Here is a 14514-nt window from a genome sequence, read left to right as displayed (position 1 = left end):
ACCTACCCCTCAGGAGGCCAACGTTACACGCATGGCGCTGCGGCCAGGCGAGATCACGGACCCAGAAGCCGGGATCTAGTCTGACGCAGACACTGCTAGAGGCGGGCCTTGGGTCAAGCTCCTCTTAGGTCGGTGACCTCGCTTAGTGGCCTCGCCTCTGCAGGCGGATCTCCCTCTCCCCTTAGTGGAGTCCAAGCCTCCCAGACCGCTCACCCGCTGGCCCTTGGGGAACTCGGCTTCGGGAACGTTGGCCCCGCCCCGCGGCTCCTCCCGCCCCGCCATTGGCTCCGCGGGCCGGGGGCGGGGCCGAGCGCCCAACCGCCGGGTTGGCGTCAGGCGCCTCGAGCGCAGTTTCCGGGCGTCGGTGGCGGAGAGGCCGGAGCGTCGGGTCGGAGGCTGAGAGGCTGCAGCGGCCAGGAGCGACCCCGCCCCCTCCCCGCTCGCTCTGGTGAGTCCGGGGTCAGGGGGAGGAGGGGGGAGGGGGGCGGGGTCGAGATGCGAACGGGCGGCGGGCGCGTTCCGTGGTCCCGACCCCTGGTCGCCTTTGCGCTGTCCTGCTTCAGAACCCTTTGCCTTCCCCGTTGTAAGCCCGCGCCCTACCCCCTCGGAGCCGAGCCTTCAGCCCGCACAGCCCCTGCTGACCGCCCCCTCCATCTTCTCCCGACGGGGACCCGAGCCCAGCACGTACCCCCACCCCCTCGCCCCTGGCGTCGCGTCAATGCAGCCACACTCTTGACCCCCTGGGAGTCCAGTTCCAACCCCGAGCGCAGACACATCCCTCCTCCGCCCTCTGAGGCATCACATCCTCACCCCTCAACCCCTGTGGCAATCCCGGTGCTCCACGCCAACCTCCCCTGAGCCCCACCGCTATGGCTTTCCCCTTTTCTGACCCAGCTTTCTTATCCCAGTCCCGGAAGGTCTGCTCAGCCCTAACACCCACCTCCACCCACCCTTATTCAATGCCTGCCATCCAAGCGGATGCCCTGTTGAGCTCACCCCCTTCTTGATAGCTCTGATCTCTGCCCTATCCCAAGTCTTCGATGCATCTTCTTGTCCACACCGACTCAAGCCCTCACTTCCCAGCCCACCACATGCTTTCTTTCCACCTGCAGCCATCCTGAGAACACTTCATCTTTGCTAAACTGCCCCCGACTCTTGCCGCCCCAGTTCCTACCACCCCAACCCAATCTTCTTAAAATGAGGCCTCCATGCCCCCATCTCTTCCTCTCAGCTCTGTGCCCATTCTTCCCTTAATGCGGTCCCCATCTGATCTGAAAACTTAGTGCAGTCTCTTGCCAGCCCCACCTGCTGCCCCCCAACAGCCAATCCAGGTGCTTTTTCAGAGCCGGGTAGTTACTGAGTAGCTCCATTGGTACAGGGCCTCAGATGGTAAGTAAGTGTGGAGGAGTAGAGATCTATGTCCCGTGGTTCAAGAGGTTTTCCTGAATGTCTGCTCTCCTGCACCTGTCCTCAAGGATTGTGTTTCTAGCATTCATATTATGTTACTTGTGTTGGCTGCTGCAATGGTACCTTATCATCCAAATACCTGGAAGGTGAGGGATGGCTACTCATTCAGCCTGGGACACTGGAAGCTTATCACTGCCTTTTGGACTGTAATCTGTAGAAACCCAGGGGGTTGCACTATGTGGGGTTGGCTGTGGTCACAGACCCATGCCCATGAAGGTTTTCCTGGCATTTAGAGACGACCCTCACCCGGGGCTCCTCCCAGCCAGAGCTGATTGCAGGTTAGTCCCAGTACTGAACACAGGGAACACAGTACTAGACGTGATGTTACATGTCGGGAAGAGTGTAGGTGAGTGGATCCTGGGGAAGCTGATGGCTAGGTGGGTTTGGAGGCTTTTGAATTGCTTCCTCTTTTTGTAGGTGCTGGATCGTTAAGTTTTGACCATTTTGATTGCCCTTGAACTGAGAGAGCCAAGTTCCCCCAGAGTATCTAGACATTCAGGAGGCACCCAGGCCCATTTGTTAACATTTATAATTTATAATTTCCTGGGCTTTTTGGATACACATCCCCTCTAAGTTCTGGTACCAGGCCCAAAGGTATTGGCTGTTTGACAGTAATTGTAAAGGGCCCCAAAGAGACCCATGTCTTTGCTTGCCATTTATAGTCTCACTTCTTTGAAAATTGAATGCCTGTCTACCTTCAATATCCCTCCGTAAAAGTGCCTATCCTCTTGTCTTTCTTCCGCTTCCTGATCTCCCTCTCTCCATCTCCCTCCTCCTTCAGCTCAATAACCCTAAAAACAAACAAACAAAAAAAACCACTCTTTTAAAAACATAAAACCCTCTTCTAAAAACCCTCTTCTCCCTGTTTGAAGGGCTATGTCTGGCTTTTGTGGAAAGCAGATTCAACATATCGAAGGGAAATGAAAACGCAGACGGCAGCTTCCAGATCAACAGCCATTACTGGTGCAATGATGACAGGAGTCACTCAGAAAACATTTGCCACGAGGACTGTCAAGGTCTGGCCAGGGCTCCAGGGTGGGGAAGCTCTACTCACAGGACGTCTATTCCTATGCAAGGCCTGGGAATGTCCCCAGAGGGACTGCCCATGGAGTCCAGGAATGTTTTTGCTGAGCAGAGGACTTGACAAGTGGCTGTAGTGCCCATCCACTTAGCATATTCTTTGGTGTACGGGTTCTAGAAAAGCTCTGCATAGTTAATAGCAGAGCAGGAGCAACAGCAGCAGCCAACATTTCTTGAGAGTGTGTTATATACTAACCATTTTACCTGCAGAGCCCATTTTACCCAGTGTTTCATGTGATGGAAACTATTATGCCCACTTTTCAGATGAGCAAACTGAGGCTCATAGAACCAGTGCCGAATTCCAGGCTGGTGGCCCTGAAGGCTCCACTCTAACCATCAAGTAAAAACTTTGGCCAATGTCTGATTAAAGGCCAAGTGCAAACTGCCCACCTCAGAGCCGCTCCAGGAGGCTCCATAGGTCCATGACTTGGACCTTCTCTCCTCTTTCATACTCTGATTCATATCCCGAGACTCTTCATCTGAAGAGCCTCCCTGATCAGGCAAGATATACCTTGGTCTCTATGCTGCCTGTTTTGACATCTCCTCTCCCTAGAAACCCTCAAACGTGGCATGAACTACCATCTACCCTGACTAGGAAGTATGGGGGTAAACAGTTGTCCTGTGCCTCCTGCCAGAACCCAGGCCACTCCCTATCCCCATTGTGGGGATGTCTAAATAGGCCTCTGGGAGGGAGGCTTTGCCTAATCTGGAAATACTCAGCCCCTGGGGGGTACATGCCAGCGCAGGGACAAGCCAAGGAGAGAGAGCTTGCCTCAGTCTTAGTCCTCTGTTCTCACAGGTGTGCTCGCTCTCTCTCTCTCTCTCTCTCTCTCTCCCTTCCAGATGTACTGAGCCTCAATCTTCTCTCAGCCATCAGCTGTGCAAAAAAAGATTGTCTCTGGAGCAGGGGGTATGAAGAACTGGTGAGGAGAACACTGTGGGACTAAGTTAGCAGCCAGAGCACTGGGAAGGTTGTAGTGACAGAGAAAGGCACAGTAGGCAAGGACTAGACCCCTTTATAGCCTAGAAAAATGTGGGAGAGTGGCAGGGCTTGGAACTCTGACTTACAATACCCAGGATCTGGGTCTTTCTCTGATGTACTAAAATTATTTTAGAGGGGGCGTCTGGATGGCTCAGTCAGTTGAGCGTCCAACTCTTGATTTCCACTCAAGTCATGATCTCACAGTCATGATTCAAGCCCCATGTCAGGCTCCACACCAGCACAGAGTCTGCTTGGGATTTCCCCCTCTCCCTCTGGCCCTCACCCCGTTAGGGTGCTCGCTCTCTCTCTCTCTGTCTCTCTCAAAATAAATAAATAAATAAATAAATAAATAAATAAATAAATAAATAAATAAATAAATAAATATTTGGGTGCCTGGGTGGCTCAGTGGTTGATCATCTGCCTTCAGCTCAGGTGGTGATCCCCCAGGGCCTGGGATCGAATCCCACATCAGGGAGCCTGCTTCTCCCTCTGCCCATGTTTCTGTCTCTCTCTGTGTGTCTCACATGAATAAATAAAATCTTTAAAAAAAAATGGATCTTTAAAAAATAAATAAATAAAACTCTTTTGGATGCAGTAACAAAGTAACTCAAGTGAGTTGAGGGAGCTGTATCCTGAGGGCACAAGGTGTCTCACTGAGCTTACACAGGTGCGGCTAGACCTCAGAAGGTAATGGAAGCAGAGCTGGAAAGTGTCAGCCAGCTTTTCCTGGCAAGTTTCTGCCTCCTGGTGCATTTGCTTCACTACTTTCTTGGTAGAGAGCAGCATTCTCTGCTCCACATTCCACAGCACAGACTCTGGCTGCCCCAAGTGGATGGGCTAATGTCCTGAGCAGCAACAGAGACTGCCTAGGCTTAGTCCCTGTCCAAGTGCCTGGGATAAAGAACCTGATGGGTTCAGTTTGGATGCAGATCCCTGCTTGGTTCCATCAGCTGGAGGCCTGGGAGCAATTGAGCTATACCTTCATGGTTGCCACAGGGTCCCCTCTCGCTAATTGGCAGCAACATTTTCTGTAAATGTAAATGCTCCTGTCAGCATTTGTCCACGATGGTGGACATTAGGATGTTTACTTTACTTTTCTGAGCTTCAAACCAGATATACACAGAATACAACTGGCTGTATATACAACTGGCCAGTTGACTACAACTGGCCTCCAGGCGTCTGTGAGGATGGAGGGAGTTAAGTGCCTTGCCTACTCTAGAAACACCACGCACAAGGGACACTGATGGCTATGAGGGCTGACCTGTTCTGGAGGAAGAGTCAATGGTTGCACCTGAGATTGATTATTTATTTATTTACCTTTTAATTTATTTAGTATCTTTCATCCTTCTACAATGGTGCTCTCCTACTTCAGAGGAAGAGAAGGATTTGAAAATGTGGAAGCATATCGGGTGGGGGAAGTAGAGGACAAAGACCACAGATAGGGGAAATTTAAGGGAAGAATCAGAGGGCCAGGGGGGACAAAGCAGAGAGCTAGGAATGAAGGGGATTCTGAGCACTGCTCTAAGATCTGGGTCATGTAGCTGCAGAAGGAGCTTACTGAGTGGTAAAAACAAGAACCAATCTGTTTTCTTTCCACAGGGTAGCATGGAGGTTGCACTGTGCAGGCCGGCCACTCTCCTACTGGATGACAGGATGTTTCTCGGGATGAGACAGGACACAGGGCTGCCGTAGAGTCATTCCAGAGCTCCTCTTCTCACTCAGGAATTCATTTCTCCTTCCTCTTGCCTCTGCTTCAGGTTATTTTCTTTCCTTCCCATTTACCAATAAACCTGACCATAGCCCCCAGGAATAAATGGTTTTCTCGGGCTTCCTCCTTGTACCTGTCTGGGCCCAGGCCTCTGGTTCTGACTCTCATTTGCAAACCAAGAGGACCACAATGAAGAAGTTGTTATATTTGGATAATTATTAAAGCATTCCTTGTGCAAAGAATGTGTTGATTTGTTCATTTTTAATTGTAGATATATTCCAGTACCTAATCTAAGAGTGTGGCAGGCACTAGAAGAAGGAAAATAAACCACAACTATTGTTCTTGAGGTGTTTATAAGCTACCCAGAGAAGCGGAGACATACTCAACCAATGGGTATAATAATTGAGTGGATACATACAATGAATACAATGGATAATGAGATGGGTAATAAAATCTACAATTTTTGGTTTAAAACAGTATCAGGATCCCGGTTATTCCTCCAAAGCCAACTACTTTCAGAGTAAAAGAAGATTCCGAAGAAGATAATGGTTGGGGCTAAGGGTCTTGTATATTGAGGTGGAGAAAGTAGTGCTGGCTGGGGTCAAGAGATGGTGCCAGGTGCCAATGATTTGGGGGTGCTTTCAGAGAATGGGCTAAAATCTAGATGTTTAAGAAAATAAAGGCATCTCTATTTGGGATCTGAAGGTGCTAATGCGGAGTAAAACGTGCATAAGGACAATGCAAAGACAGAAAAGGGGCAGTTGGAGGAATGTCCTGCACATAGCTAACAACACTGTTTGATTAAACTGTCCCACTTGGGCCACTGATATCCCTACTTCTGGGCCTTCACTTGGATTTCACAGACCAGTAAAACATCAACAAAGTTGGAAAAAAATTCCAACTTTTTATTTTAAAGCTCAGGTAAAAGCACTCATTAAAACTATCCTCTATCAGCAACTCTTCATAAAACATTTTTTAGCATGAAAAATGAAGGTCATATTTTTAGGATAATAAAATGGGATAGATTTTGTTTTATATATATATATATATATATAGAGAGAGAGAGAGAGAGAGAGAGAGAGAGAGACAGGCAGAGAGACAGGCAGAGGGAGAAACAGGCTCCCTGCAAGGAGCCTGATGTGGGACTCAATCGTGCACCCCAGGATCACACCCTGAGCGGAAGGCAGATGCTCAACCATTGAGCCACCCAGGTGTGCCTCCTGAAAGCATTAAGCCAAAGTATTCTATCTTTAGAGATCATTTCCCACACGGAGTTGAGAAATCTCAAAAAATTTTTAAAGATTTTATTGATTCATGAGAAACACACAGAGAGAGGCAGAGACGTAGGCAGAGGGAGAAGGGGTCTCCCCCAGGGGAGCCCGAGGTGGGACGGATCCTGGCATCCCGGGATCACGCCCTAGCCCTCGCGGAAGGAAACCCCCAACCACTGAGCCAGCCAGGCGACCGGAGAAATGCACATGTTTAAAGGTCAGTAGGTAACTACTAACTGCTTGGGACTCTACATCTTCTCTGGCAGTGCCGCTGACGCCAGTTGCTATAAAGATGACCGTACGCTGGGATCCTGGAAGCTCACCCTTTGGACTCGACCCTAAAAATTCACTCGAAGAGAAGAAGGAAGCTCTAGGACTCTGGCGCGGTGGGGCTGCGGGAGGGGAAGTAGAGTTAGAGACCCGCGCAGAGTGGGGGGCCAGGGCGGGCGGGGCGGGGCGGGGCTCTCCCCACTCCCGCCGAGCCGGCCCCGCCCCCGGCCCCGCCTCTCTTGAAGAAGCGCGGGGGCACCTTGCGAGCAGTGACGCGAGGGTGGCGGAGTCGGTGTCTTTTGCGGTTCCCACCGAGAGGGATAAAACCTTGCTGGTGTGGGAGCTAAGTCCGGACCCTCGGCCGAGGCCTTGCCCGGGAGCCGAGCCAGGATGGAGGGGGCGGGGAGAAGGCCGCCCCCTCGGTGACCGGGTGACCGGGAGCCCTGGAGACTGGCCTTACCCCTCAGCGCTTTGTAGTCTCCGCTGAGAGGCACCCTGGTTCTAGAGGGGACCTCGGCGGCCGCTCAGCCCCAAGAGACGTTTGAGGGGCAGCGCTCCACAGCCAGCGCCTGTTGCCTTCTAATGCTTTTCGAATCTTAGGGTTCCAGAGGAAAACCTGTTCGCGAAGTGACAAGTGCTTGGGTTGCCTGTGCAGAGGGTTTAGGGAATATAAGGGAACGGGCAGTTTTGGTTTCTGGGCGTGAAATTTCATGTACGTATTTGGTGCGGGACCAGCCCGCAGCGCTCTCTGGTCACAGCATTCTCCCAGTTCGGCCTCCTGTATTCGGTAGGAGTCTTCCCAAACGCGGCAGTGGCCCGCCCTGGTTTCTGTGCCATCATCAAGTTTTATTCAGCAAGGGATGCTCACAGAGCACAAAGGGCATGTCACGAGAAGCATCTGTTTCAGAATTCTCCACTGAAGGTGGGTCAAGTAGGAAATTCCTAACTCCGCTGGCACAAAGTGCCGAATTCTGTGACAACAGACTAGCATTCATAGAGCACTCCTGATTTACAGAATGCTTTCGGGTGCATTGCTACATCGATCCTCTGGTTTCCTTGGGTGGCTGTGTTGTTTTTGTGTTTTTCTTTTACTTGTTTTCCTTTTCCTTTTTTTACACGAAGAAACTCGAACTCAGGATAGTTAAGTGGCTTACTTAGGGTTCATGACAAAAACTGGAAGCGAGAGATCAACCCCCAATTGATGTTAAATCCGGTGTCGGGGATCCCCGGGTGGCTCAGCGGTTTAGCGCCTGCCTTCAGCCCAGGGCGTGATCCTGGAGCCCCACATCGGGCTCCCTGCATGGAGCCCACTTCTCCCTCTGCTTGTGTCTCTGTTTTTCTCTCTTTCTCTCTCATGAATAAGGAAATAAAACCGTTAAAAAAATGAATCCCGTGTCATTTTATGCTGCCTCTTATTTTAGGAAATCTTCACAAGAAGAGTGTTGCTTATATTTACTATTATGTGAATTTATTTATTTTTTTAATTTCATCTATTCATTTGAAAGAGAATGAGACCATGAGAGGGAGAAGCAGACTCTCTGCTGAGGAGGGAGCCTGATGCAGGCAGGACTTGATCCCAAGAACCTGGGATCACAACCTGAGCCGAAGGCAGGTGCCCAACCATCTGAGCCATCCAGGCACCCTCTTTATTTATTTAACACAGAGCCTTGGGTTATTACTCCTGCTTTCCAAAATTGTTAGCCAGTTTACTTATGTGTTCTTTAATACTTTGGCAACTACACATAGTTCCTGGTTGGGCTTTTTTTGTTGTTTTTTGCCTTTTATAAATACAGAAAAAAAAATAATGTCTTAAACCAAATAAATCAAGGAAAGGTCTAAGGCCCCTGAGAACGTTTTTCAGTAGCATGAAGAAAATTGGTTGGCAAGCTTATCCAAGGTGACAGCTATCTCTCCTACTCGGAGGCTCAGGGCCCTTCTGAAGCTTCCTTGTTGTCCAGAACAGCTCCACTATGCCTCACTATTAGCCTCCCCTGCAGCACCCAACATTTAAAAGTTTGTCTTCATTTCTCCTTCCCAGCAGGCAGCTTCAGCTAGAGAAAGTAATTTCATTTTCTTATCACTCATTCTTTCATTCATTCGCTCAATCAACAACAGAATGTACTTGGTTCTAGGAATGAGAAAAGAATAAGATATGTTTCCTTCAAGCACTAAAGGAGCTTATAAACTAGTGATAGAGAAGGATGGAGGAACAAACAGTGAAGAATTAATAGGGCAGCTCTGGTGGCTTAGTGGTTTAGCGCCGCCCACGTGAAGCTCCCTGCATGGAGCCTGCTTCTCTCTCTGTCTCTCTCTGGTGTCTCTGTCTCTCTCTGTTTCTCTAATAAATAAATAAATAATCTTTTTTAAAAATAAGAATTAATAGTGCTGGGACACCTAGATGGCTCAGTGGTTGTGCTCAGGGCGTGATCCTGTGGTTGTGGGATCCAGTGCTGCATCTGGCTCCCCAAGGGAGCCTGCTTCTCCCTCTGCTTATGTCTCTACCTTTCTCTGTGTGTCTCTCATGAATAAATAAATCTTTAAAAAATTTAAAAAAGAACAATAGTGCTATGACTTTATTTGCAATATTTAAATATTTATGAATATGTTAATATACTACATCCTGCCTAAAGTTGACATAGGCATTTAAGACTAAACTAGTGGATGTAAGAAATTCACCACAGAATGTAAGTCATTTAGAGTTAACACTGGAGGCATTGGCCTTCTCAAAGGAGCTATTTAATGCAAATAACCTCTAATTGTTTCGTTGCTTATAAAATTTATAGAAGTATGTATATTCCTTGTTCTAACAGGTTAGTAACTTGGGGAGAAGAGTGTTGTAGATTAAGGTCCTTTGTCCGTGTTAGGTCCATCTTGTCTGCTCTTCAGGTTGTGTTCTCAGACAGGAGCTACAGGATGGGACAACAAAAACAATTTACTTCCTTTGCTCACCTACAACCCTGTCATTTGCTTCTGGAGGGCTTCCTTGCTTTCATCATCACTCTCACCACTAGAGGTGAAGGAAATCTTCCAATTAATCAGAGGCCCTAGAAATGATGCAGAACAGTACTGTAGCTTAACAATGATAAATAACATTCATTTAGGGCTTACTATGAGCTCATTGCTTACAATGTTGTTCCCTATTTAATCTTCACAATCAGTTCATGAAATAGGTATTGATAACTCTCGGGTGTATCCAAAACTAGCCTATGTGGCAGGTTGTGATATTTTTCGGTCTCTCTCTCATGTCTTTAGGTTCATCTTGGCACCAAACATAAAGCGGTTCAACATCAGGCCCTTGCCCTAAATAGCTCCCAATGCCAAGAATTGGCAAATTATTATTTGGTTTCAATGGATGGTCAAAAAGGATAATCAAGGCAAACTTTATAGATTTTCTTTGACTAATCAGACTCACTTCAACATCGAAATCTTGGACATTAGAGAAGAGAGACCTGGAAGTGGGGAGATGTGAGTCCTCTAAGTGGAAGGACCTCAACATTGGCCTGCCACCTAAAATTAATAATACTCTCAATGATTTGGGTGGTGATGTCCATAATTTTCACCAATATTTGTAGGGTGTAGAATAAAAAACAATTGTCTATATCTATAGTTCATTTGCAAGTCTTACTTGATTTTGAAGCTATAGGATACTTCAACTGTTAGCTAGGTTTGCTGGAGTTTAGTTTTTAAAGACTAAGAAATCCGGGCAGCCCTGGTGGTTTGTGGTTTGGCGCCACCTTCTGCCCAGAGCCTGATCCTGGAGACCTGAGATCCAGTCCCAGGTCGGGCTCCCTGAATGGCGCCTGCTTCTCCCTCTACCTGTGTCGCTGCCTCTCTCTCTCTCTCTCTCTCTCTATCTCTCATGAGTGAATAAATAAAATCTTAAAAAAAAAACCTAAGAAATCTTAGCTAAGTATTAGAAGCTTTGTTTGTTTGTAAGAGTTGACCCTGTCCCTGGATTGGTCACAGGTTTCCAGCTTGGGCAGCTCTTCCAGTGTAGATTGACTTCTGTGGTCATCAGATGGAATCTCCATTAGCTGTCAACTCTGACAACCTTTAAGAACCAAACTAAACGTCTGGGTTGTTGGCCTCGCCCTAATATGCCAACACTCGCCCTAATATGCTGTGGTATCCATATACACATTCAAAACTCCTTAGGCTAAAAAGTCTGGTAGCTCTAGTTTGCCTTAAGGGAAATTTTATTGCCTATAAGGTACATAGGCCTGTTTCTGCCAATAAAGTGTTCAGATGCATGCCCGCCCTCTCCCCAAAGTATTGTATATTGTATCTGCAAGGAGAGGAAAACTGGACTCCAGCTGGATTGAAACCAGCAGGGAAGGGATCATCTCAAAAGGCTTCCAGAATAGAAGAATGGTGGTTGCCAGGGGCTGGGCTGTGGGTGGGATGGGGAGTTATTGTCGAATGGATACAGAGTCTCAGTTTGGGCACATGAAAAGAAAAATGTTCTGGAAATGGTTGCACAACAATGTGAATGTACTTAATGCCACTGAACTATACCCTTAAAAATAGTTATTACGAGAGACAGGTCACAGATTTAGAAAGATACTTAATCCAGCCTCAAGATTGGTGTTGAATTAGGTAACATCTAGAAATCTCTTGAAGGGATCCCTGGGTGGCACAGCGGTTTGGCGCCTGCCTTTGGCCCAGGGCGCGATCCTGGGGATCCGGGGTCAGGCTCCCGGTGCATGGGGCCTGCTTCTCCCTCTGCCTGTGTCTCTGCCTCTCTCTCTCTCACTGTGTGCCTATCATAAATAAATACAAAATTTTTTTAAAAATAAATCTCTTGAAGATACGTACATTTATGTCTGTATCTGCATATCTATCTGTATCTTTGTAGGTAGATAGATTATAGGTAAATAGAGACATGTTTTGGTGGGGGGGAAGATATGCTTTGGGGAGGGGATCTGGACAAACTGCTTTTAAATGTATTCTGGAAAAAAAATCTAAGGATATACAGGAATCTTTAGTAAAAAAAAAGGGGGGGGTAATGAGACAGAATAGAGATATCAGATATTAAAGCATACTGTGCAGCATAATGATTTTTTAAGTGTGATTGGTTTATCAGTAAATGAGATGGATTTGTGGGTGGCTAGATGCGTCCAACATTGGACCTTTGATTTTGGCTTAGGTCATGATCTCAGGGTCCTAGATCCAGCCCTGAATGCGGGTTCCACACCTAGCAGGGAATCTGCTCTGGATTCTCTCCCTCTCCTTCTGCCCCTCCCCCTACCAGTGCCCTCACATACATTCTCTCTCTCTCTCTCTCTCTCTCTCTCTCTCTTTCTCTCTCTCTCAAATCTTTTTAAAAACTGAGATAGAGACTTCCGGGAGCGCCCGGGCGCCGCGCCCGCCCCCTGCGCGCAGCGCTGTCCGCCCGCCGCCCCGCACGGCGCAGCCCCGCGAGCGCGCAGCCAGGCCGGAGCCCCCGCGCCCCGGCTCCCGGCGGCCATGGGGGCGTCCGCGCGGCTGCTGCGCGCCGTGATCATGGGGGCGCCGGGCTCCGGCAAGGGCACCGTGTCGTCGCGCATCACCAAGCACTTCGCGCTGAAGCACCTCTCCAGCGGGGACCTGCTCCGGGACAACATGCTTCGGGGCACAGAAATTGGTGTGTTAGCCAAGACTTTCATTGACCAAGGGAAGCTCATCCCGGATGGTGTCATGACTCGGCTGGCCCTTCATGAGCTGAAAAACCTCACCCAATATAGCTGGCTATTGGATGGTTTTCCAAGGACACTTCCACAGGCAGAAGCCCTGGACGGAGCTTATCAGATAGACACAGTGATTAATCTGAACGTGCCCTTTGAAGTCATTAAGCAGCGTCTCACCGCGCGCTGGATTCATCCGGCCAGCGGCCGAGTCTACAACATCGAATTCAACCCTCCCAAAGCCGTGGGCATTGATGACCTGACAGGGGAGCCTCTCATTCAGCGGGATGATGACAAGCCAGAGACGGTTGTCAAGAGACTCAAGGCTTATGAAGTCCAAACACAGCCGGTCCTGGAATATTACCGGAAAAAGGGAGTATTGGAAACCTTCTCTGGAACAGAAACCAACAAGATCTGGCCCCATGTGTATGCTTTCCTACAAACAAAAGTTCCACAAATAAACCAGAAAGCATCGGTTACTCCATGAGGAAAAGTGTACATCACCAGTAAGATGAGCAGAGACTCCTCACCTGTGCATTTAGAAGCTCCGTGTTCTGAGACTGGCATGTATGAATTCTTTGAAAATTATATTAGTTTCACTTCTACTGATTTCATTCTGGAAATTAAGAATGGGCCAAATGAGTCCGATACTAAGATTCATCTTTTTGTCTACCCAGGGTATCTTCTATGGGTATGTAATTTAAAAACATCAGATGTCCTAATTAAAAGAGCAATTGGTAGTAATATTAACTTTTGTTCAGAAGACTTAAGTGGTTGATAAAAAATTTTCTTATTCTTTGGAGAAGCTAAAAACATTTCCATGTCACTCGGTAAAGTAGCTCATCAGAGAAATGTGTTGTAGACTGATGCCAAAACCCAGCATCGTTAGCACTGTGGTACATGGTTTTGTGAAACACTATCAAATTCTAGAAAACAAGCAACCAGATATGCAGATTAGTTTCAGGATGCAAATTCACTGTTGCCTTTACAGTAAGAAACTTAAAAACTTAACCGTATATACTGTATTTATTATGTCATAAACAAACTTTCAGTTTATTCAGAATTTTCAGTCTGCTATAAAATTGTGTTAAATTAGCATATAGGAAAATATTACTTTCCTGTGACAGGTTTTGAGAACATGTGTATTGAAAAAAATGATTTATTAGAAATTGACACTGGAAGTTCTTACAAAAGCACTGAGGTTGAATTATCAACAGAAAATGTAATTAGTCTTGTGTTTTCAGATTATTGCTCAGGTTAGAAGTATAAGTATGTGCTTTAGGATCTACTTGCCAGTTTCTCTTTTTGATCACTATGTAAAATCTGCTGTGATGAGTGACAAAATACAAGAAGAAAAGCAAACCCATGGCCCTACATAAAAGCAAGCATACTGGGTCCTCAGGAAGTAGAAATAGATCAGCTATGCCTGGGGAGAATTTCCCTGACATGCTTAACAATCATAATTAGTAAACAATCAATTAGTAAACTAATCAAATTAGTAGCAATTAAAAGGATTTACATGAGAGGTTAAAAAGGACCAGGAAGGTAACTGAGTTTGTTGAAGGACTTTATTCCTAGTGAAAGCAGCGGGCAGCTGCTGGCTTTCCCTGCCACCGTCAGCAGGGCAAGAACTCCACCTGTGTGTGTAGCCTGAGTAAGTAGCCCTTTAAAAGCGAAGAGAATTTGATTTCTTCGTAGGGCAACAAGGATGCGTGCTTATGTCCTGTGGCCTGGCAGGAAGAGTGGGGCGATGAGAGGTGGATGAAAAAATCAGCTACATCTTCAGTGGGATATTTACTCTTACTTGGTGCTAAATCAGATGCAACGAGTCCTGGTACAACCTGTTATGAACTGCCTTTGAACACCGGCCTGTTATCCCAGGCACTCAAAATATAAATGCCAGCAAGTGGTTCTTCGTGTATTTTTGTGGGAAAAAACTTTTCTTTTGATTTTTAAAAATTCAATGTTGATCTTTCAGAATGGACCAAGGCTTTTTTTAAAAAGGATTGCAGGACACATTTAATTCTTTACAAAACTTTCTGTAATGCCTTATTTGAATGTATTATGTGCTTT

At 47.2% G+C, this 14514-nt stretch overlaps 2 protein-coding genes across 2 annotated transcripts; both read left to right on the top strand.

Annotated features, from left to right (window-relative positions):
• The first annotated feature begins 31 nt into the window (after nt 1–31).
• Nucleotides 32–5479, top strand: LOC119878965. Its single transcript, XM_038589478.1, has 5 exons — nt 32–67; nt 100–448; nt 2340–2483; nt 3391–3470; nt 5129–5479. Exons 1-5 carry the CDS (start codon nt 32–34, stop codon nt 5219–5221), a joined length of 702 nt encoding a protein of 233 aa, XP_038445406.1. The 3' UTR covers nt 5222–5479.
• Nucleotides 5480–12186: 6707 nt separating this feature from the next.
• LOC119878967 (GTP:AMP phosphotransferase AK3, mitochondrial-like) lies at nt 12187–13452 on the top strand. Its single transcript, XM_038589485.1, has one exon. It carries the CDS (start codon nt 12245–12247, stop codon nt 12926–12928), a length of 684 nt encoding a protein of 227 aa, XP_038445413.1. The 5' UTR covers nt 12187–12244; the 3' UTR covers nt 12929–13452.
• Nucleotides 13453–14514: the final 1062 nt, after the last annotated feature.

The sequence above is a fragment of the Canis lupus genome, unplaced genomic scaffold (genome assembly GCF_011100685.1).
Source record: "Canis lupus familiaris isolate Mischka breed German Shepherd unplaced genomic scaffold, alternate assembly UU_Cfam_GSD_1.0 chrUn_S2159H2359, whole genome shotgun sequence".
Classification (NCBI taxonomy): Eukaryota; Metazoa; Chordata; class Mammalia; order Carnivora; family Canidae; genus Canis; species Canis lupus.
Note: the sequence above shows the minus strand (reverse complement) of the source record. Positions and strands in the feature narration are given on the sequence as shown.